Here is a 24,723-nt window from a genome sequence, read left to right on the forward strand (position 1 = left end):
GTAGCGCCATCTGGTGAATGATTCATAAAACACAAATGTAAATTATCAATAGGAAATTCAGTTTTTTCCGTTTTGAAAAATGCCATCGGAAGAGAAACGCGGAAGAATATTAAATTTTTTAAGTTTAATTCACTTCCTTAGATTATTTCCGGGAATTTTTTTCTGTTTTACTGTTTTTGTTTATGTCTCACTGCTTACATAACACCCAGACTAAAATTTTCCGGCCTTTTTTTTTCTTTTCAAAAATAGAAACGGCGTGTATTGTTCTTGCGTGTCTGTCGTCAGTTTAAATCGGTAATTTCTTTGTTTATTTTGTAGAAAGGTCAAGAAACTGAATTACTGAAGTATCTGAATATGCTTAATGTCTGTTAAATCTGATCATTACAGTTACACATTAAACCAATAAGTAGAACGGTTGAATGATCGACAGGGATGGAGGTGTCTCCTGAATTTTTGGACTTAAAAAAATGTCGGATGGCAGAAGCGGTTAAACAGAACTTATCAACATTGTTTTTTAACATCGAACTTCGCTGCAATAAATAAATAAATATAAATATTTTCTTTTGAATCAAAGCCAGACAGTCTGACAAAAAGTTCAGTACTGAGAGTAGTCACATTTCTAATAGTCCCTCTTCTAACCTGAGAAAATTTGTTTCAGCAATCCATACACATTTGTACAGTACAATCCATAGAACTAACTGTTGTGATGTGCAAAGGTACGGAAAGCAAGGTACAGTACCTTAAAGGTACCTTGATACTTATACTTATTTTCATTTTTGGGTCTTTCCGTACTTTGGGTGCTAAAAGATTCCATCTCTACCAATCGTAGCTTTGGACAGGCTTCAGAGGCGTAGCTGGGGGCGGCCCGCTCAGAGTGTCACCCCTACACGGGTGACACCCAGTAGGCCTGTACCTAAAAAAAAACAAAACAAAAAAAAAAAGTCAACGGCTCACCTCCCATGACAATTTCTTCGTTATGAGGAGACGCCACGAGAGCTTGCACCAGCTGAAAATCTTACTATGATTTATTCTATAAATCTAAACTCATACGTCGCGACATCGCATATTCAATATAGCGTTCAAGTTACTCGAGTGCGAAGATATTACAATTCAACAGTGTTTTATAAAAGAGTTAAAAAGGACGACACCACGATATCCGCACCGGGTGTCACCCATGGCATCTACGCCACTGCCAGGCTTACATTGGGATGTCTGGATAATGACGGAAGACCTCTGATATATACAGGACAGACCATCTTCAATAAGTTTCTGGGATTGTTCGCATGGATTCGATTCCGGGTTTCTCAGAGCGACAAGCTAACGCCCTAACCGACTTATCCATCCGGCCGTCTAGTTAAAATTTTCAATAAATAAATAAGTAAACTAAATTGAAAATCTTAATTTTGGAAATGTTATCTTCTAATTACAATATATATATTTTCTTAATTGAATCGAGAACCTTGCCTATTGCATGATTGATTAGTATGGTATCAATTCTTCAAAGTGATAGATGACTGGCCGAGACGGTAAAGCATCCATCGTAGTTCGGCTGAGACGGTCTGCCGTCTCAGCCGACCATGATGGACCTGGAAATAAAGGCTTCTTAGTGCTCACAGGACGTAAAGAATTTTATAAACAAGCGATAAATTACCACCTACTCATCCGACTGTTTGATATGAAACAAAATGTTTTCCAGAGTTTAGTTGATTAGTGCATTTGTCACGTTACTGAAGGATGTAAGTTCGGATTCTATTCTGAGTTCAAACATTTTTGTCTAGATTTGGAGTTTTTTAAAATGAAAATATGACCGATACTCTAAAACAGGTTCTCAACTTAGTGTCTGGCCACCTCCTGTGGGTCAATTGATTTATCTAGGATTCGATATATTACTTGGAATCATTGATCAAATTTATTTTTATTGCTTTTAAAAATATAACAACAGAATATTTTTCCCATGTCAGTAAATCCCCATTCGTGGTTGTTATAAACGGTAATAAAACTGAACTCGTTTGTAATTCAAATGAAACTAGTCTATATATATGTGACGGACGAAAAGACGAAGGGGTTCAATCAAAACTCTTTCGAATTTTTTTCTCCACCATTTTTATCAAAAGATCTGTAGAAACCCATAAAAATTATTTCCCACGAACTTGCTTCCTCGTTGAGGATGACCCATCTAGTTAGACGTATGCCACCAGGAACTTGTAGAAGAAATTTACGTATTGGACACCCGACCCTCATGGAAAAAACCCGAGTGAAAAAATAAAACGAACGAACGATGACAAATCCAGCAGTCGTCGTTTAGTTATCGTGAAAGCAACCCTGAACCCTTTCCGCCATCTTCCGAACCGGGAATTATACCAAGACCATAGTGCCGTGCGGATTATCTTGTGAACTGTTCTTTCTAATTGTGAATCTCCGTGGACCTTATCATCTCAGTGATACCCGACGACGGCTCCAAGACTCTCTAAGGTATTTATCAACTCGCGAATCGTTTGTAAACTCTCTCTCTCGCGTATCTAAAAATACGTCCGTAATAACCATGCGTCTTGCTGTAACGTTGTTATACTCCCTTATTAAAATTAGCCTTGTTACTTAGCCGGTGTCTTGAGTGACTCACTTCCTCGGATCTCCTACCTCCACCTCCACCGCGAACGTACCCGCTCACTCGTGACCGCTCGCGCGACGGAAGAACTCTGCGTCGCGATTTCCGAGTCTCGACCGAGTCGGTGGTGTCACATCCTTTTTTTTTTTTTTTTTTTTTTGTAACTCTTTCCGCCCAGTGGGCACCAAGAGGGCCTCTTATAGCAAGCCCATTATGGGTTCGGCCAGGCCCACAATGAGGCGGCCGGGTGGTGAAGGACGGGGCCCGACATATCCGGACGGACCACCCCCCGAAAAATTCCTGGGGATTTCTCGACCCGTCCGGATTCGATCCCGGGTCCCCCAGGGCGGCAGGCTGCTAACCTTGACCGCTCGGCCATCCGTCCGCTGGTGTCACATCCTGACGAGGGGTCAAAGAGACTCCGACCCTCCGGTCACATATATACCAGAATGTTTGTTCGCTATACGCGCCTAGGCTGTTCGACTAATTGCTACGAAACTCGGCATTTACGTCTATATACCACTAACTTGCATAATGTCAACATCCCACTCCAAAATATCTATTGGATTTCTGTAAGTCAATTAATTTATATCTCAATTCGATTTGCTGGTATACACGTAGCGCCATCTATTGACAAAAAATTAACAAAATAATAAACTAAATATAATTTTTATAAAAAAGGATATATATATAATATATACTGTATATTATATTCACTTCATTATTGCGACAATGCAGCGCGAAATAGACGCGCTATATAATTACTGCGGCAGCATTTTCGCGAAAATATTACCTTTGAAAAATCTATTTAATAAGTATTTAATTTTTTGATTTCTGAACGGGTTTCCGACTCGGGTTTATTTTTATTTCTGAACGGTACTTTCTTAATTCTAAAAAGCGTCTTCCAGTAGCCGAGTGTATAAAACCACCGAACTCTGGTCGTGGTTCGGGCATGGCATACGTGAAGTTTTCCGGGTTTTCTTCACCTAAATAGGGATTTAGGTAAAGAAAACCCAAGAAATCTTTTCCCATAAAAGATTTCTTGGGATTCATCCCCCGGCAGATCACTCACATGTTGTGTTGCAGTAACCAAATAAACCAAACTACAGTGGTGCCTCATATAACGTACAGTACTTAATCCGTTCCAGGTGCACGTCCGTTAAGTGAAACGTCCGTTATACGAAACGCATTTTCCCACAGAAATACATATTAAAACATCTAATTCGTTTCGCAGCATAAAATAACCGTACTGTATCATAAAAAAATACACATAGGGTGCGTTCTTTTATTCCTCCGCGTAACTCTGCGCGAGCGACATCCGTTTAAACATTCCCGCAGAACGTGTTCCTAAATTCCGGTGGGAGTGGGCACTGTCGAACGGCAAAAACGGCCGCTTGTACTAGTAGTTTACGGTGGAAAGCAACATGGCGTCCTCCATGGCTCAGATAGTTTCGTTTCGGGGTCCATTATGTGGTTTTATGAATGAAAATTTAGAAATTGTGAAAGCGCGAGTTAGCGCACGCGGTGATGTGTCTTTACGAATTTTTTTCGAATGGTAGCAGGCATTCAAATTTTTTTCGTGGCTATTTTGAATGTTCTCTCAACAAATAATCCATTTTATGGTTAAATTTTACAATTGGGACCCTTTTTTGCCTTTAAAAGCTCATATTTTAGAATTATAGATTTCTCCATCACGGTACTATCGATAGTGCGAGCGCCGCCATCTTTCTTTCTTTCACCGTCGTTCCTAAATGCCTACAAACAGCAGCGCACTCCCGTAGTAGCGGGACGCAGAGCGACCGCTATTAAAGAACGCACCCATGGAGCAGTCACCAATTATGCCGGAAAGTCCGTTGTTCGCAGCCAGTCCGTTGCTCGAGTCACGTAACGGCCAAACAGAAAGTCCGTTGTTCGCAGCGTCCGTTATTCGAGGCACCACTGTAATTCTAACCAGCATTTATTTATTGTGACATCGTCACGTTCTCAATTTTTTGTTTTGCTCCTGTATATCATACTTTTCCTGTTAGCAATAGAGTCGTGCCGGTCATCGATCTAACTTTGTTCGGAAGAATAATTTGAATCGAAGTAACGGGACATCCATTCCAAACCTATGGTTCTTATATAGTTAATCTCGGCCTCCTGTCCCTGTGCTTTCGACATGTGGTCTCGTCTTTCATGCATCCTTCCTCGAGATTGAGGAAGAACAGACAGAACCATACAAACGGACAACAGTCGAAATTTGTAGATCTACAATTTTTTTCAAATTGCAGTCCAATAATTTTTCTATAAACTCGATATTTACGAGAACATACTTCCTACATTAATACAATCTGTTGCAAAAACATACACTTTATTATAACATAAATACTTAATACCCAGTTAGATGCTTTTTAACCTATGCAAAAAACACCTTATCTCACTGAGATTTATTTATTGACCGTAACGAACGTTTTCAACCTGTTCTACAGGCCATCTTCAAATTTTTGAAAATCATAGAATATCGATAACTGTTCTATACAAAAAATAACAGTTAAGAATACATTTAAAATACAAAATTCTTTTGAATATTGAGCTATTTAAATCCAAAGAATAAATTACAATAATATATATTTTAATTTAAAATAACAAAATAATAAAATAGTTAAAAAACGTTGGTTAAAGGTGAAAACATTCGTTACGGTTAATAATTCTCAGTGAGATAAAGTGTTTTTGTGTAGGTATAACATAAAAGAAATTATTCTGTTTTACAAAATTGTATTTAAACAAGTCATATGAAGTCTTTCGGACATTAAAGTTAGCAACTCGATCACGTGCGCCTTGAAAGTGAACACAAATCACTTATCAAATAGTAACAGTAGACCGTATTAATTAGTAGTAGTTGATCATACTCTCTTCCGAGAGGAGGTCAACGACTACTTTTGCAGAAATTACTTCGATCCCCTTTCAAAACGGTCCATTCTTTCTATTGGACCAGCGGCATAGTTGCAGTGGAATTGGAAAATCTAAAATACTGTGGTCTGAAGACCACGTGTTCTGTTACTTAACCGGCTCGTAACCAACCCCTTGGGTGGTTCACAGTGTAAAGAAGGGAGAGGCACTCATAGCGTAAAAGCTTCCTATCATAAAAGTTAATGGGAGAAGGGGAGATGTGTGGTCCAGGGATCACGTGTTCTGTTGCGTGATCCTTGGGTGGGCCGCAGGGTGAAGAAAGGATGGGCCGCGTTTTCGGAAGAAAAACAGAGAGGGGGGAGGAGATCGCGCAGGCGCAACGGAAGAAAAAAGAGGAGTTCTTCGGAAGAAAGAGGATAGAGTAGACGTGTAGACGGCAGAGTCGTGAGATTGTTTTTTTGTGTGTGTTTTTTTCTTTTGTTTTGTGATTGGAAGGACTGAAATAAACTTTAAGTTCCTTTCATTGGAGTTTCTTCTCATTTGTTCCTGCACAGGGAATACTCTAAAGATCGAGTACTTCTCCACATAATTGGCGTCCGCGACAGGATATGCTCTCAAGACTCTATTTTCACACCAAGTTGTAGTAGTTCAGGTTGTGAAAACACGATCAACGAAAATGGAATCCGAAACCCAGGTTAGTTCAGCAGAACAGTCGGCGATGTGTCCACCGTTAATTGCCGGATACCTCGGAATGGTCCCCACATTCACAGGGACACCATCAGACATGATTTCGATTAGAGAATTTTTCTTACAATTTGAAAACGTTGCTAAGCTAGCCGCATGGAGAAAGTCGGATTACCTTACAATAGCCAGTGCTAGGTTAAAAGGGAAACCTTTAACTTTTCTTAATGAGGCCCGGGCTATGTATGGAGAAGACTATGATAAAATAAGGGAAAGAATCATTAGAAAATTTCAACAGTGTGTGAAGGACGGCGGAGAGGCTTTAAGACAATATACAGGTATTAGACAACGGAAAGAAGAAGATCTATGGGAGTTTCGTGTTCGCTTATGCGAAGCGGTTGACCAAGTGATCGAGGCTAACCCACATCTTGAACCTAACAAAGGACAACTACTTTTGGATCAATTTATTAGGGGCTTAGATATTCGTTTACGTCGTGAAGTACTGAACCATCAACCCGTATCGTTTGATAAAGCAGTCGGACTGGCAGAGAAGGCTAATGAGATCGAGCAAAGGTTTTTTCGTAAAGAGAACACGTGTTACGTTAATATGGCAGAAACCACCATAAAAACTGAGGAGGATATCACCAACAATAAGGGAGCAGGTGAACACAAGGAAGGCAATTTGAGAGAAACCGTAGAGAAGCTTGTAAGACAGGTGGAAGAACTTTCGGAGAACATGAGTCGAATGACAACCATTAACAGAAAAGACCAGATCCGAGAAGCAGCAGACTATGTGTGTTACGCTTGTGGTTATCCGGGACATATTGCACGTAACTGCCCGACAAAAACAAAACAACAGTTAAACTAACAAGGGCTTGCAATAGTGGCCAGGATTGCAGGCTCAGCCATGTTTGTAAGCTGGCTCTGAACATAAGACAAAACACTAATGGTTTACCGGTATGCGGAGGAGCAATTGGGACGACGAAGGTCCGATTTCTCATCGATACAGGGTCGGAAAGGTCGTTAATGAATCTTGACACAGTAAAGATGCTACTAGACGGAGATAATTGCGAGATAGTCAACGAAACCCTATCGGTGAAGGGAATAAGTGGACCGTCTGTAACTTGTGAACCCGTAATGTGTATGAAACTCTCATGTGGTGGCAAGATCATAAAACAGAAGTTTGGGAGCGTCAAAGCAAATACGTTTGTTGATTATGACGCCATTCTTGGAATCGACTTCCTGCGAAAGTGCGAAGTGATATGCAAATTGTTATATAAAATCAGCACATGGACACAGGAAGACAAAAGTAACGAGTGTACGCTCACAGTGATGAGTCATGCCACAAGTACAGTTCCAAAGGGAATAAAAGTGGATCATATCCCTCCTCCCCACCAAAGTAAAATGCTTAACTTGATACATACCTTCTCTTCTTGCTTCTCCTCAAAGCTTGAAAACCTAACAGGAACATCAAAATTTTGCCATGATATCGAGCTATCTGAGTCTAAACCGATAAACACTCGGCAATATAGGATACCCCACATCATGCTTCCCAAGTTGAAAGAGAAAATAAACTCCTACCTGGAGGCTGGAATCATAGAAGAGAGTAATTCTCCTTGGAACTCTCCCATACACATCGTAAACAAAGACGATGGGGACATTAGATTTACGTTGGACTTACGACGGATAAATGACGTAACCATTAGTCAGGACTTCCCTATGATGAGGGTTGATGATATTCTGACACAATTCAGAGGAAGTAAGGTGTTTTCAGTCCTTGATTTGAGCTCGGGGTACTTTCAGATCCCCATCAAGAAGGAGAAAAGGGAGGTTTTTGCTTTCTCCACGCCCTGGGGGAAATATCAACTGTGTCGCATGCCCCAGGGCGGAAAAAACAGTGGTCGTTACTTCCAGAGTGTGATGAATTGCGTCTTGGCTCGTTTCATAGGACATTCGTGCTTTGTATTCCAAGACGACGTTGTCCTATTCTCTAGCGACTTAGGCGAACATATATCACTCATCCATAAAGTTATGGAGGCCATAGATAAGGCAGAACTAAAATTAAATCCAGAGAAGTGTAAATTTTGTGTTCCTGAGATAAGATACTTAGGCCACATCATAAACGGAAAGGGAATCAAACCTGATCCTGAGAACGTCAAAGCGATAACGGACGTACCGGCGCCATCTCGCACAAAGGACGTTAGAGCATTCCTCGGAATGGTCAATTATTACCGACCATTTATTCAAAATCTCGCCCATATAGTACAGCCCTTAACCGACTTAACTAAAAAGGGAGCGAAATTCGATTGGAATTATAAATGTGAAAAGAGTTTTAAGAGAATTAAAGAAATGTTACTTAACACCCAAACGTTGGGGCATCCTGATTTTGAGAGCGAATTCCTTTTGAGTACCGATGCCAGCGAGGGATGCATAGGGGCAGTGTTGAACCAGAGGGTGGGGGAGAAGGAACATGTCAGCCCAATAGGATTTTATAGTAAGAAGCTGCAAGGGAACGAGAGGATGTACTCGACTGTGGAAAAGGAATGCCTGGCCATCGTCCTAGCATTACGTCATTTTAGATACCTTGTACTTGGACGCCCGGTGATTGTTTACTCCGATCATAAACCACTAGTATTTCTACAACATATGCAGAATCACAACCGACGCCTAATGCGATGGGCCATGGAATTGAGCGAATATGATCTAACTTTGGCTCATGTAAAAGGAAAAGAGAACGTGGTTGCGGATTTTCTCTCAAGAGTTCACAGTGATGTGATTACAAATAATGTGACATCGGATCAGTCTAGACCCATGGAAGAGATTGATAAACTCATAATAAAGTCTCAGGACACCGATAAAATTTTCGGTCCAATTAAACGAAAAATTCTTGGGATAGAGAGACCAAACGACGCGGTGGATATGCCTATAGAAAATTTCGATATTATCGACAATGAACTTGTGACAATTAACCAAGTAGATGATGACTGTCGAATGATTAGAAGATGTGTTGGTGAAAGTGCAGTCAATCAAATTATTTCGACACATCATTGTCACCCCCTTGCCGGTCACATGGGAATCGCCAAAACGTTTGCTGCAGTTAAACGCCATTTCTACTTTCCGAAGATGTGGAAAAGGATAGAGGAATTCGTTAGAGTGTGCAAGGTGTGCCAGCGTTATAATCGTCACAAAGGAAAAGCCCCCGTCCAGGATTTCAAAACAGCGTCGCGCCCCATGGTCGAAGTCTCTGTTGATCTTATAGGACCACTCCCAGTAACGGAACGATCAAACCGTTATATACTCGTATTCATTGATTTATTCTCAAGATATGCTGAAGCCGTGGCCATCCCCTCCCAAGATGCAAACACAATCGCCGAGGCATTCTTTTGCAATTTCGTTTGTCGATTCGGGTGCCCGACCGTACTAATATCGGATCGAGGACCGAATTTGACATCTAGTACGATGGAGGAAGTGTGCCGAATGTTAGAGGTCAAACGAAGAGTGACGACCGCATACCGTCCCACGTCTAATGGCCTCATTGAACGGTTTAATAAAACAATTGTTGAAATTATCGCCCGCATATCAGATGGGGATAATCGTAATTGGGATACCCACCTCCCAGCAGCCATGTTCGCGTATAGAAACGCTGTAAATTCAGCCACAGGTGAGACGCCCAATTTTTTAATTTACGGTTTTGACCCCCGTTTCCCTAATGGTGACAAGATAGACAGAGTCGAGTGGAACCAGAACATAGAAAGTTACCGCTCAGATCTCGTGGAGAGACTCGAGACTGCGCATAAAATAGCGCGCGCTCTGAGTGACGAGAGCAAAAGAATGAGTCGGGAATATTGGAATAGACACCGCTCTCTCCGAAAATTTGAAGTGGGAGAATTAGTTTGGCTAGCACGACCTCTTCATGATCCTACAAAACGAAAATTCTCTGCAAAGTATTTGGGGCCTTTCCGCATAGTTGATAGGATAAACGAAATGAACGTAAGAATAAGGGGATGTAAGGAGGGGGATGACCAAACAGTCCACATTGACCGGCTCAAGAGGTATGTTGGTCCCGAGAGCAAATTGGCTAATCTTAGAAAAAAGAAAGGACGTACGCCACGAAAAGTACCAGTCAGAGCTGACGAGATACGAGATAACGAAGAGGAGGAACAAATCGAACGCAGGGCATATAGACAAAGGGAAACTGTTCTACCAGAAAACGGTGAGAATTATAAAGATCAAGGTGAGAGAATACCTCAAACTGAAGATAGTTTGAGTGACGGGTACAACTTGAGAAGGCGTCAAATTGACTTCCGTGCATTGAGTCGTGGAAATTACAATTAGATATTAAACTTTGTAAAGTTACAAAATGTAGCATATCGGTGAGCCCAACATTACCTATTGTGCAAGAAAAAAAATATATATATATTCTGTTTGTTGTTGTTGTAAAGGTTAATGGGAGGAGGGGAGATATGTGGTCTGAAGACCACGTGTTCTGTTACTTAACCGGCTCGTAACCAACCCCTTGGGTGGTTCACAGTGTAAAGAAGGGAGAGGCACTCATAGCGTAAAAGCTTCCTATCATAAAAGTTAATGGGAGAAGGGGAGATGTGTGGTCCAGGGATCACGTGTTCTGTTGCGTGATCCTTGGGTGGGCCGCAGGGTGAAGAAAGGATGGGCCGCGTTTTCGGAAGAAAAACAGAGAGGGGGGAGGAGATCGCGCAGGCGCAACGGAAGAAAAAAGAGGAGTTCTTCGGAAGAAAGAGGATAGAGTAGACGTGTAAACGGCAGAGTCGTGAGATTGTTTTTTTGTGTGTGTTTTTTTCTTTTGTTTTGTGATTGGAAGGACTGAAATAAACTTTAAGTTCCTTTCATTGGAGTTTCTTCTCATTTGTTCCTGCACGGGGAATACTCTAAAGATCGAGTACTTCTCCACAATACGAAGTTACCGGGCTGCACAAAATATGATTTAAGTGTAAATAATTTGTACTTTTTGTAAATAATTTTTACTTAAAATGTAATATTTTTATTGATTGTGGCAACAACACCAGAGGACGCTTTTACCTACTTTACATTTTCTCACGGAGGCAGTAGCCTCAAAAGAAAGGTCGTCTCCAAGGGACTGTGAGAACTTGAGGACTGCTGATGGTGTAATACTGCGAAAAGAAGGACAAGACACAAAGTTTTTAACTTTGTAAATGTCGTATTATATTTTTTATATATTATTAAATGTAATAACGCCGGCCATGTTTTTTGTAAATAATTTTTACTTAAAATGTAATGATTTAAGTGGTTTTTCGAGGGTGCCGAGTTTAAATATTTGGTCCGTTTTTCGCCAAATTTGATTCGTTGTCAGATATTAGGCTGTGAATGGAACAGTTTCTTAGAGGTTACATTCGTAGTTATATAAATCAAATACTATAATATAATATAATGAAAGGATTAGAAGTACGAAAGAATCTAATAATCTTAAGGTACTCTTTGCTTAATGGGACACCAGTCATTTTTAATACCATTTTTAACGAAATAGATATTTATTTCGTAATTCATACGTGTTTAAAATTACAATGAAATACTGAACAACTAACAAAGGAATAAACTTACTACAATTATTTTTATGTTTTGAGCATGACATCAAGTTTCAGTCTACAGAGTTTATACCTGTGGTTTACTCGCAAACGTTCGTATCCGGCTTCTTTTAACACATCTTTTTGGTACGCTTTCCAACAATTTGAAAATATACTACCTTCGTTCACGTTTTTTCTTATTGCATCAATGTCTTAGCCGAACGGTCTCGCACGTTGACTAAAAAACACTTTCGATTCACGGCTAATTCTACCGAAGACCCATTGCTGCGGAAGAACGCGTCCGACATTTTGTTTTCTATGTGTAAATCGACTTTCGTACACCTCAACGACTGTTTGCACTACCTAATTTTCACGATACATGATTCGTTAAAGATATTACAAAATTGGTACAAACATAACGCATATAATCATTCCGATCAACAATTGTACTGGGCATATTTCCTAACTCACTAGTTAAGATTCCAATTTCTAGGAAAAAACGAATCGCAATTCTTCGTCATTTCACAATCGCCATATCCTAAAAACCGGTTTAAATCGAACAACAACAAACTGATCGAAAAAAACGATTACGGAAACTTTGAAAAAAAAAAAACATTACAGTATCTAACTTTCAGTTATCAAGAAACGTACTTTACAATACATAACCACATGTTGAGTGACGCAACTATGAAACGCGACACTATGCGAAGTAGATTGAAAATAAATAAAATGTTTATTTTAACTTTTATCATCATCCTAATTTCAACTTTATACATCGACAAGTTATACATATAATACAAAACTAGAAGTTAAAGAAAAGGGTAGTTTGCATTCTAACTAACTTTATATACAATTTAATCTAAATTAAAGTAAATATTAAGATGTAGACACGAGTCGGATTTCATCGATTGATTGGTGTCCTGTTAAGCAAACAGTATCAAAAATAACAACAACTAATGTTTGTTGTTATTTTTATTTTTTTGCCCGACTCATACGCTAGTGTTAGATAAATCTATACTATTAAGTATTGTATTCAATTCCAAGTAATAGATGCAACATCCTAGATGACGACAATTGAAGTTTACAGCAATTCTCTGAGACGTCATCGAAATTTTCATCCGTTGACAACACCATATAAACAGTACAACATTTCTACTAACTTAAAACAGTTACGTATCTACGACAAATCAGACGAGGAGAGGATTCAGTGGACGTCCGTTTATTTCATTAAATTTTATACCGTTTATGCACTATTATATTTACTTCAGTGGCGTGCCGTGACATTTGATGATAGGGAAGCTGTGTTTCTGTAAGAAGCCGACTTACAGGGACAATCAATTAATTGCGCGTCAGGGCCCGTTCGTATTCGTTTGTTCGATAAGCCAGTAAAAACCGTATACTTCTTTAAATGTATTTTTAATATATTATCTGACGTACTTAATAAATAAGAAAGTTCAATATAATTACCTCCGTTATTAGATTCAATAAATTCCCTACGCCCTCTAAATGCCAATTCTCGCTTTGAGAAAAAACATATAACGTCTATTAATTTAGATATATCTATTAATCGTAATTATCTCGTTATAATTTTCAATATTTATTTTATATTGTCTACCAATGTTAAATTCTATTGCGCTTTGATTTTCAAATTGCTTCAATTTTACGAAAAAATCGTCATAAATTTTATCGTCAAAATGTCGAAATTTTTTGTCGACGTATTAATATTTAATTTAGGCATCGGTCTTTCTTTTTTAATAATGTTTTCTTTTTCATTATATGGTCTCGTGCCAAAACTTTTTTAAAATAAATTTTTTAATCACTAGCCACGATATTAGGCCTAAAATTAAAATTATAAAAAAAAACTTACTTGGTAAAACAAAATGTGTGACGAATATACATGCCTAGTAAAAAAATTCTTCAATTGTACTAATATACTTTTAAAGAAACTTATATTTAATTATAACTTTGTGAAGAAACGTACATAAAAATAAAATATTCTTTACTTTTTAAATCTTAAAACAATCCACTTACAAGTTAGTGAAATAGTTCCCTACGAGTGGCTAATGAATGAATTCAGGGTAGGTGTGCGCGTGCCAAATCCCGAGGGTGCCGATACCGGTCAATGTCAAATGCCTCTTTTGTCGCATTACTAGTATATCTCAAAGGACGCGACAGGGTTGTTGTAGATTTTAAACGTTTCTCACCATAGCTGTCTTCTTTTCTTCTTTCATCCCTAGCTGGCATTTGGTTGCGGGTGTCTGCGCAACCAGTATGCTGCTGTGGGTGCCGCAGGAAGTCGAGCTTTCTCCACAATGCCCCTCCAATGCCCCCGATCCGTAGCCGCCGCTTTTGCCTGGTTCAAATCAAGCCGTTGGTTCTTGAGGTCCTCTTCAACGTGTTTGGTCCACGTTTTCTTAGGTGCAGAGCGTTGGATTTTCCACAGAGTAGGTCGCTGACGGAAGAGCAATTGGTGGGGAATTCGGTTAATATCCATTCGGCATACATGGCCGAACCATCTCAGCCATCGCTGTTGAATTTGTGTCTGAACAGATGGCTGTTGTTGACATCTGGCCCGGACGGCGTTGTTGGTGATACGATCCCAAAGGGAGATACTAAGAATCTGTCTCAAGCATTTCCATTGAAAGGTCTCAAGTTTGTCTAAGTCTGTCTTAAGCAAGGTCCAAGTTTCTGACCCATAGAGAAGGATCGGTATGACTAGTGTACGGAACAGGTGGATCTTGGTCATCAAAGAGATGTTATTCTTTTTCCATACACACCATTTAAGTGAGGCAAATGCAGGGGCTGCCTGACCAATACGGGCATGAGTTTCTTTTGACGATGCCACTTTCTTCTCCTGGATCAGTGACCCAAGGTATTTAAACTCTTGTACCTGCTCGATTTGGACTCCATAAAGGTAAACAGTTGCCCGCGATCCATCCGTTGTAAGCACTTTGGTTTTGTCCACATTTATTTTAAGGCCATATGACTGAGCGGTAGTAGCTATATCATAAAGCGTGTCTGTGGCCACTGCATCGTTGTCAGTGAAGATGGCACTGTCGTCGGCAAACATTAGATCAGTTAGAAAGTGGCCATCCCCAAACTGGACCCCACGTTTCCCATCAAATATCTTCCTCATAATTGAGTCCACCACAATATTAAACAATAGTGGAGAGATTACGTCACCCTGGCGAACCCGTCTGAATGGTAAACTCCTCAGACAGTTCTCCCCGGATTCGCAGCTGACTGGTGGAATCTTTGTAGGCTTCCTTAAGTAGTGTGATAACTTTTTGTGGGACATGCTCATGTCCCACAAAAAGTCCTTGGCCGGTCTTAACTCCGCCTTGGCCGGTCCTAAGCCCGGCTGTGAAAGGAGGAAGATGGTCATTCTGGCGAGATGACCAGAACCAGGAAAGTGGGGAAACTAGCCAAGAAACCGCATGAATTTCCACCATAGCTGTAAAAATCTAAATATGTTAAACTTAACAGATTGTCCGTCGTTCGTTTTCTAACTAATTCGTTTTAGGACCAAGTGTTCACCGAAATTTCCAAAATTTACAACTTTTCGGTCACTCTCATTGAACTGGAAAAATTTCTGTCTTTATTACATCTAACATTATGAAGAGATCAGACCCCACTGTACTCGGCAAGAGATTGGTTCGGTTAAGCTTCTGTTTAAGTAAAATTTTGGCTCTTTCATCGGGGTTTCATTTATGTTTCTAATTCCCTAATCGCTTAATTATTTAACTACTTAAGTAGAAATAAGTCGAAACCGGTTACTTTGTACTTGAATATCTGTAGTCTTGGGAAAGAAGTGAAAAGAAATTTTTATGACAACCGATACATAAATCGTAAATTTAAAGAAAATAAATTCTAGAGCTTTTTTTGTACCATTGTACGTCTCATTCATCAAATTTGGTTGTAAATGATGCTGCCAAAGTAACAGTTAATTTTTAAACACTACTAGAATTGTACACGTTTTTTTCTCCATCCTGTTACAGATGGGACATACTAAATCGTAATATCACCGGATTAACATTGAAATCCGTAAGTAATATAAGATGGGAGAGCAGAATAAATATATCAAATATTTTAATGGATTTTCTTTTTAAACTCCTGTCAACTATACAGAACTATCATAAAAACATGCCAGTAAACTCCTATCGGTTGGGTTAAGTTATAAATCTAGTCTAGGGTGAGTAACCTTTTTTATAATATGGGCCAGAATAAATTTTACGTCTTTTTCCGCGAACCGTAGTAGTTAATTGACGCCTTCTTGTGACTTGTAATTTCTTTAGTCTTCAAATATGAAATAAATTAATAAAAAGTTAATTACTACATTTATTTTTTTAATCGTTTTCGAAAATTACAAAGAATTGGAAAAATAACTATTTATTAAATTGAAAAAATAACTAATTATCTATTAAAGATCTCGCGGGCCGTAGCTGGCCTGCGGGCCGGGGGTTGCCCGCCGTTGATCTAGTCTGCTCGTGATTCACATAATCCGGCGGGGGTGGCCGAATATCTAGCAAACGGCTAACAGCCCACAACCGCTCCGGAATATAAAGTCGGACTCTTTCCTTCTTTTCACAGTTTAATATGGAGATAAAGTCGGACTATTTACGCGTGTGTTGCTTCTACCAGCTAAACCGTGACGTCGGTGCTCTGTAAAGCGCATGTGCCAATGCCTATAATCTGGCTGCTTGGAAGTTGACAGGCAGGTGGCTAACAGCCCACAACCGCTCCGGGATATAAAGTCGGACTCTTTACGCGTGTGTTGCTTCTACCAGCTAAACCGGGTGAAGTTGGTGCACTGTAAACCGCATCTGCTAATGCCTATATAATCTGGCTAATTAGAAACTGATCCGGTTTCGACATTCCTTCTGCCACCGAATTATTCGAATATACAATAGCAATCTTATCGTTTTTTTTTCACATGTAGTATAGAAATTTGTAAAAGATACATAATGCAGTTATAATAAAATATTACTTTTAATTAATTCAAAATACGTTAAAATATGAAAATTTATATTTTATAAAATACAAGGGAAGGTCATTGGAAGCGATGCAATTGTTCAATATGTGGGCAGCACAATTAACTCCTATCAATTTATGTTTACTTGATTGTTGCATTTTAAATAAAACATTATTCTTCCCTTTTTCTGGGAACCACCAAAATTGCTGTTGGTATTGTCAGCACACAAAGCGAGTAATTTATTAGTAATTTTAAATTTTGACAGTGATTCCTTGATGCAATTTGTTAATATATCTGAAGTTTCTCCAGAAAGATTATTTATATTCAAAACTTTTACTCTGACACCGGAATTGGGTAAAAAATATCTGACCAGAATTGTGCACAATTTAGTATTACCATGATTCGTACAATCTGAATAAATATTTATATAATTTGTTTTGCTTAAGTCAGTTTTAATTGATTCAAAAGAATATGGTGCGAAAACATTACAAATGATTGCTTCCGTTCTGCTTTTTCGTTCTTGCACAAGAATAGTTTTCCTCAAAACATTTAATTAATTAATTTAGAAGAGCAGTCATTTGATTGAAATGAAGTTATGGTGTATTGAGTGATAACACCAAGATGCCTTTAGTGCTAGAGCCTTTAGGTTGTCATCGGAATTTTTATTAACTAAAAATGAGTTTAACGATTTGTTTGTTGAAGCCTGTATGTCTGCTTCTTTGTGTTTTGCTGTCTGAATATGTTGTGTAATTGCTGATCTGCCACTATTCGCAATATTAAAGCTGGCTAAACATTTGTTGCATTTGACGTCACTATCCGTTATTCCTTTTTTAATAAATGGAAATTCTTCTTGTAATGTTTGATTAAAAATGCATTTTCTTTTGGGTGCCATGATAAATGGTCTACAAAATATAAATTAAATAATACCTAAATACGAAAAATTAGAAATAATAGACCAAAAACTCACATGCAGTCCCTGTGTAACTAATTAACGTTGCATAAAAGTGTAGTAACTGATGCGAGGTCCATGTGTGTACTGTCCAGAGAAAAGGAGTACTATAAAAAGAAGGTAAACTCAACAGTAAAAATGTCACATGCTCGAGCCCCCGAAGATTGCCGACAAGTGGCGACGAATGCTCACCAACGCTCCAAGTGTTATCCACCAACTAGAGAGTTAAAAAACTATCACAAAAATCCCCATAAGAGTGCCACCCCCTAGTTCTACTTCTTCTATCTCATATGGAGATTTTAGCATTGATGAGGCTCTTTCTCTGATCTGACGACCCCCTAGTACTTTCAAAGGGCCGTTCGGTTGGCAACACACTGCACTACTGCGCTCTATGTAGCAATGCACGACACGATGACAACGCTGCTCGTGATGGCATAGGCCTGCACGAAACTAACTTGTTCAATATATTATATTATTTAAAAAATTTTTTTAAACTTTGTGTCGACTTTACAAAATAAAGGACAAAACGCCTATTTTAGAATATAAATAAAGTTAGAGGGCAGAACAGTGAAATACAGGACTGTCCTCTTAAATAAAGGACATATGTATACCAGATATCACTTCTATTTACAGTGTGCAATTATATCAATAATCTATCGAATAAAGGTAAAAAAGCTATTTAAATTACATTTAAAACGACACACCATATTGTTTTCCAAGATGTATGGAGAAATAAACCTATTTTAAGATAGACCATTGATGTCAATCTGGACATTCTAACACCATTGACCAAACTACATTAATGCATAGACTTTCATTTACATAATTAAGTTTCAATTTCAACATTTATTCATTGTTTTCATACAAAACCAAACTAGTAGTATTTCTCACTTATACACTCAAGAGATGAGCTAAGAAGACCAGAACTCCACAAAGAAACTCAAAATAAACTATAAAAATATTTTTAAATTTAAACTATATATGAATTAATTACATTAAAAAAGCGTGTAAATTGAATATTTTTATATATAAAATGTATGAGATTTTGTTTTTAGTACCATACATATACATTTGTACTGTACACATGATTATGTATAAGTCAGTCCCCACCAAAAAATATTTCTGGGAGTATTGATATCACTTCTCTGGCTAGAAGTTTAGACAGTATAATTTATACCCACTTTCTATGGACTATTGATTTAAACCAGCAATGAGCAACCCACAGCCTTTGGTAACTTTATTTTCCTGTTTTCTGCCTTATGTCATTATGTAACCCTAATTAAGCTGATATTCAGGATGAACATTTAAACTAAACTTCATTAGTGAAAAGATGTACAAACTGGTAATAGATAATTTAGTATCATCATATATTTTAGTATCTAGTGCACTGACAATTATGGAATATGTTGACACATGGAAAGCTTAAAGCTTGCAACACTAAGAAAGAGTGTGTGTAACTCAATGGAAGCCTACATCCAGAAGCGGTCACTCATCACTGATTTAAATGTTAACAAATCATGATACAACAGTTTGCTTCAAACTTTGTAAACAAATACAAATGGCTGTTCAGAAACATTATTATATATGCAAGTTTCCATTGGATTTACCTGATTTCTAATCATACAGTTTCTCAAGAAAAAAAAAGTAGTAATCAACAGTATTCAAATTCAAAAAAAAAAAAACATTCAAAATGAATTATGATTTACTTTTTTGAAACTAGTTATGAGATTATTAAAAAAATTTTAAAAACAAAATTCTACTTAGGCTAAATATTTTGATTAGTAATTCTGTAACAGTAAATAAAAACATGATTAAATTTATATTTATCTTCAACTAAATCATCATCTTTGACAGAAACTATATCAAATTCAGTAAAATTAAAACTGAAATATTGATGAAATTTTTAAATTCTGTTATTTGAACATATTATTCAAACACCTTTTTTTAGATAGTTAAAAACAGTACTGTAATAATCCAATTATAATATAATTTATTAAAATGAATTTTTATCCTTTTTTTGGAAATAATTGAATAATGCAATTAAAATTCTTTATTTCCGTAATAATAAATCTTGTTTTGTCTGTAAGTTAATTGCAAACATTTTATTAAGATTTTATAAATCTAAAATCCCTAAATACTTTTAATAAGCTTATTTTCATTAATTTGAAATCTATTTTCTTATATTTTGTCTTAGAATGATTATAAGTTCTAATGCAAGGAATCATTTTGCAAGGATTCTAATGCAAGGAATATTAGCTTATAAAAATTAGTTTCTCAATATGGTATTACTATAGTAAAATTTCTTTTTCATTACTATTTCAAGAAATGAGATTAAAAATTTATGTAAGTACACTTTTAAATTTATCAATTTAAAGCAACTAAAATTAATTGTAACAATTTACACAAGAACACATATAGAATCCAGTTTTCATGACAGGTGTATCACATTTTAATGCCATATTTACATTTAAAAAGTTGCACACTCAATCAACAGGTTGTGTACTTTTATTAATTAATCAGTTAAGATAAGAATACTTTTAAAACTAATTATTTTTGATAAGTTATTTTACTAATCAATTATTAAACATTGTATAACAATTATTTCATATAAAAATCATATTTAATGTTTAAATAAATATTTGGGAGAGTAAAAATATATTAAGCATACTCTTACCCAACTTTCCTTTGTAACTTGGGTGGAAACATTTTATATGTTGCTTTACAGTCAATGAATTCAATCACTAACTCAAGTATCAGGTTACTGATGGAAACGATTACTAAAAGATTAACTATAAATTTATGTCATGCAAATTAAAAGGACGGATGTATCCCTACTTAACAACCAATTAGAACCACTTGTTTTAAAATACCCACAGTCAACTTTTTTACACATTTTTTTTCAATATTTATTATTTTCATACAAATTAGTCTTTCTGAAATATTTTGTATTTCAGTATTCACATCTCTCAAAATTTTAACATTGTATAATATATTAAAGAATACTGTCCTTGTCACCATATCCTGGAATTGGCTAGTACGAATTTTCATTAATAAAGAAAATCTGGATCAAACTTTCAAATGCAAGGAACACAAAGTGTACTATTATTATTATATTTATTGGGGAATGAAACAAACATAATTCAAACTTCAAACATTATTATGACTTTCCCACAGTTCACTCAGTTTTATTCTAGCTTTCCTTATTACATTTTTTTGCCACATATATAGAGGGCAGGATATGGTTAAAACTAGCAAATACAGTTATGATATACTTTGTATAGTTTTAGGTTTTACATTTTATATATATATGTATTTTGTTGTTTTTGAGAAGTTATTTGAATATTCAGAATTCAATCCCAATATTTTGAATATAATTAAATAAAAATTAAACAAAAACATTTATATGTACAATGACTAATAGCTAAAAATCATTTCTTGGCATAGAGTTATTTGTCTGTATTACAAATATTCTTAATATTTTGAAATTTAATAACTGCAAGGGTACTTAACAAAAATTTATCTTTTTACAACGCAATGTGGTCTCAACAATAAACCATTTGTCAATTACATCAAACATGCCAATATTTTTTATAATACAATTTCTGCATGTCATCAATGACAGTAACTCAATTAACAAACTCAAAGTTTTAACCAGAAAGTTATTCTATCATTTTTTCCATTTATAATGTTTACAGCTAGATGAATTTGGCTGCCTGTTTTAATATTAAATTTTTAAGATGATTTTTTTTCATATATTTGTTCATTTATGTGAATGTTTTACATAGCCCAAGAATACTATTTCATTTAAAAAAAAGAATAAAAATACTGAAACAGAGAAAGCATTTTTAGTTCAATAAAATGGACAATCAGTCATTCTTTTTTAGTTTTTTTTTTGTTTTTTTATACAACAATCATTTTCTATTCTAAAGTAAATACATTCTATTAGAACAGGCATGTCTCAAATTTCTATCTGATGACGAGATGTCTGATATTTAAAGTTCTGTTTCTTCTGTGCATTTGTGAAACATTAACCAAAAATTCACTTTTCTTACCACATATTTGCAACTATACATTTTTTTTTTAGACGCCCTCTCCGCTCTGTTGATCTGTTTATTTTCCTCACATACATATAAAATATTTGCACAAAACACAGGAATCAAAACAGTTCAATTTCCTTCAACTGTTTACACATCAACATTCTACATATTGTCTTCAAAACATTTTTAACATAATTTTTCTTAAAAAATACAAAATATCTTATTCAAACTTCAAATTCCTAGAAAGTTCAAACATCAACACTTATCAATAAGAGCTTTGGGGATTGGTCATGTTGCACTGTTTTATGTCAAATGTTTAGGAATCTTTCATAATACATTCTAATTGAACAATTTGGGAGAAATTCATTTATGTGAAACATGCCTAAATGCATACACAAACTTCAATACCAACACTCTAGATAATAAAAACTTAAATCAAGTGACACAAACTATCTAGCAACTTTGACCAGCATCATCATGTATATATACTATGTTTATGCATTTTTTTTTTTTTAATCACAAAGTTATTTGATATATGACAAAACCAATGTTACAAATAACTTTTAGGTGAAAAAATTAATGACTTAAGAAAAAACAATTACAAAGGTATCATCACTGCTCTCCTATGTACACAATGTACATAGATGTAGGAAAATTTTTCCCCATATCCACAAAGTAATCAAAGCCTGAATAATTGAATTTCAAAGTATTATTTGCTGATTCTAACTTGTCTCAAACTTCAGGCTTAAACAGCCAGGATCTGACAGTAAGTAATGAAGGCAGACTCTAATTGAGACCAACAGAGTGGGAGGGGTAACAGGAAAAGGATAATAAAGTTGGGAATGCCTACAGAAAGTATTTAGCAAACATGTAGCCAAGAAAGAAAGCAAAAATAACAATAACCAGATATAACCATGATAATTGAGGCTTTTGAGCCATCTGTATTTGGGTTTCTCTTTGAGAAAGACTTTGCTGTTCAGCATTTCTAGATATTCTCAACCTCAGTCCTTCTTCCTAAAGTTTGGATAATTTCATTATATAATAAATGTAATAATTTACACAAAACTGAAATAATTATATAATTTTACCTTCAATTGTGAATTTTCTTGTTTTAATTGGGCAATATCTTCTTTTAGTCGTTTGTTTTCTTCAGCAGCCCTTCTTAAGTCAACTTCAAAATTAGCAGAAGTCTTGAAATACATTATTTAAGATCCATTATTTATAGAATAATTTTTTTAATTTTTAAAGAAAATCATAATTAAAAATTTACTGATCATTATGTATTTGTTCTTTCAATTTTTTTCTAATTAAAAATTTAGAATGTAAAATAAATTTTTTTAGATGATATATACTTTTAAAATCATAAAATTATAATCATAAGTTAATTCTAGATTGAATATGTTTTATTAAAACATTCTGATCAAACTGAGATGTGATAAATAATTTATTACATACAAACATGAAGAACCATACTCCTAAAAATTAATTTAACAAACAGCAAAAGGCATTTTAAAATTGCAGAGAGATATAATTAAATAATTAGTCAATTATTTCAAACAACAAATACAGACAGTTCGAATTTAGTTACAAAAATGATTATTATTAAATCATTCCTTAAGAAAAAAATTTCAGTTTTTAAAGCTAAATAATTCTAGTAATGTTTTTAAAATGCTGTTATACACAGTAAAACATGTCCAAAATAGAATGTGAATAAAATTATTATGGAAACCTGTCTAAACAGAAAAAATTCTTTGAAACAGAGCAATTTATATTAAAAAACTACTTTAAAATGAAAACCTGCCAAATTGGAAAAAATACCAGGTACTGTGCAATACTGGTTTACACAGGTTTTACTAAACTGTTTAATAAAAACATGAAAATAAAATATTCTTGGTTTGTTATATAATTTTTAAAATATAACTGTATTAAGTATTTACCTTGGGTGATGATTTTGCTGGTTCATTTGCTACCTTAGTTGTGGCTGGTTTCTCTTCCCTTTGTGTTTGAGAACTATCCAGATTATTCTGAAAACATCAAATATGTATCTCTATAATATAAAATATATTACTGTATTTAGATTAGAGGTAAATATTATCATATTTACTATGAAAAAGAATTATAAGATGAAGATAGTTCAAACATCTTGAGACTTAACTATTTTTAGTTAAAAATAGAATAAAATTTAAATCACAAATTCTTAAAGATCTCATTTAAAGTCACTTGACTTTGAAACATGTATACAGTATTTTCTTGATGATCCTGTAAAAATTAATGTAAAATTCAAAATTGCTCAGAAGTAAATAAAATTCCATACAAAATGTTATTCTCAATGTTAGCCCACTTAGAGAATTTTTAAAATTTAATGCTAATCTGCTGAAATATACAGTAGAATCTTGCTAATTAGAACTGCACTAATTCAAAGTTGTCAACAGTCCCTGGGTTATCCATACAATATGGTTTTGTTAAGTTTAACTACTGGTACTTTTAATTCAAACCTATTTTTCCCCATGTACCCTCCACCCTGTGATCTTGTGATCTGTCTGTGATCTTCATTTTCTTTTATATTCCATGTGAATACAGACTATTAAACACTACAGCTCCATGCTGAACACAACACAATGCCATTTGCAATCTTGCACAGACATGAAGGGAAAGTCTAATCTTTTTGTTTATTTTCATTCCTAAAGCTTCATGTCCTTTTTTTTCTTTTATTGTTCTATTCTTTTATAGATACTTTTTGGCTATTTGGGCAGACTTATCACACCACAACTTTTTTGTTTATTGTTACTTATTTTCATTTAGTTATGTTTATTTTGGAGATTTCGTTTGTTTAGTTAAGAGTGACACTTCACACATCCAACCAGAAAAATAAAAAAAACTAAGTTCAACTTACCATGTGTAGTCTGTTGTGTTAGACATGATTAAGTAGATGGCATCACTTACTCAGAAAAGATATAAAATAATAAAACTGAGATTAAATGAAGAGTTGGAAAAATATTTTATTTATTACTAACTACTTTACAATTTAAGTT

The 24,723-nt window shown here is 35.6% G+C and overlaps 1 protein-coding gene across 1 annotated transcript in view; it reads right to left on the reverse strand.

Annotated features, from left to right (window-relative positions):
* Nucleotides 1-20,074: 20,074 nt before the first annotated feature.
* The window catches only part of Vap33 (VAMP-associated protein 33kDa), a 50,592-nt gene continuing 45,943 nt past the window's right edge, over nucleotides 20,075-24,723 (reverse strand). Inside the window, exons 5-7 of the mRNA XM_067264931.1 lie at nucleotides 23,629-23,715; nucleotides 22,780-22,881; nucleotides 20,075-22,705 (exon numbers count right to left, since the gene is read on the reverse strand). Of these exons, the coding sequence (XP_067121032.1) occupies nucleotides 22,538-22,705; nucleotides 22,780-22,881; nucleotides 23,629-23,715 (357 nt within the window). The 3' untranslated portion in view covers nucleotides 20,075-22,537. The remainder of the gene's footprint in view (nucleotides 22,706-22,779; nucleotides 22,882-23,628; nucleotides 23,716-24,723) is intronic.

Source organism: Centruroides vittatus, unplaced genomic scaffold, assembly GCF_030686945.1.
Source record: "Centruroides vittatus isolate TY-2023 unplaced genomic scaffold, ASM3068694v2 contig_199, whole genome shotgun sequence".
NCBI lineage: Eukaryota > Metazoa > Arthropoda > Arachnida > Scorpiones > Buthidae > Centruroides > Centruroides vittatus.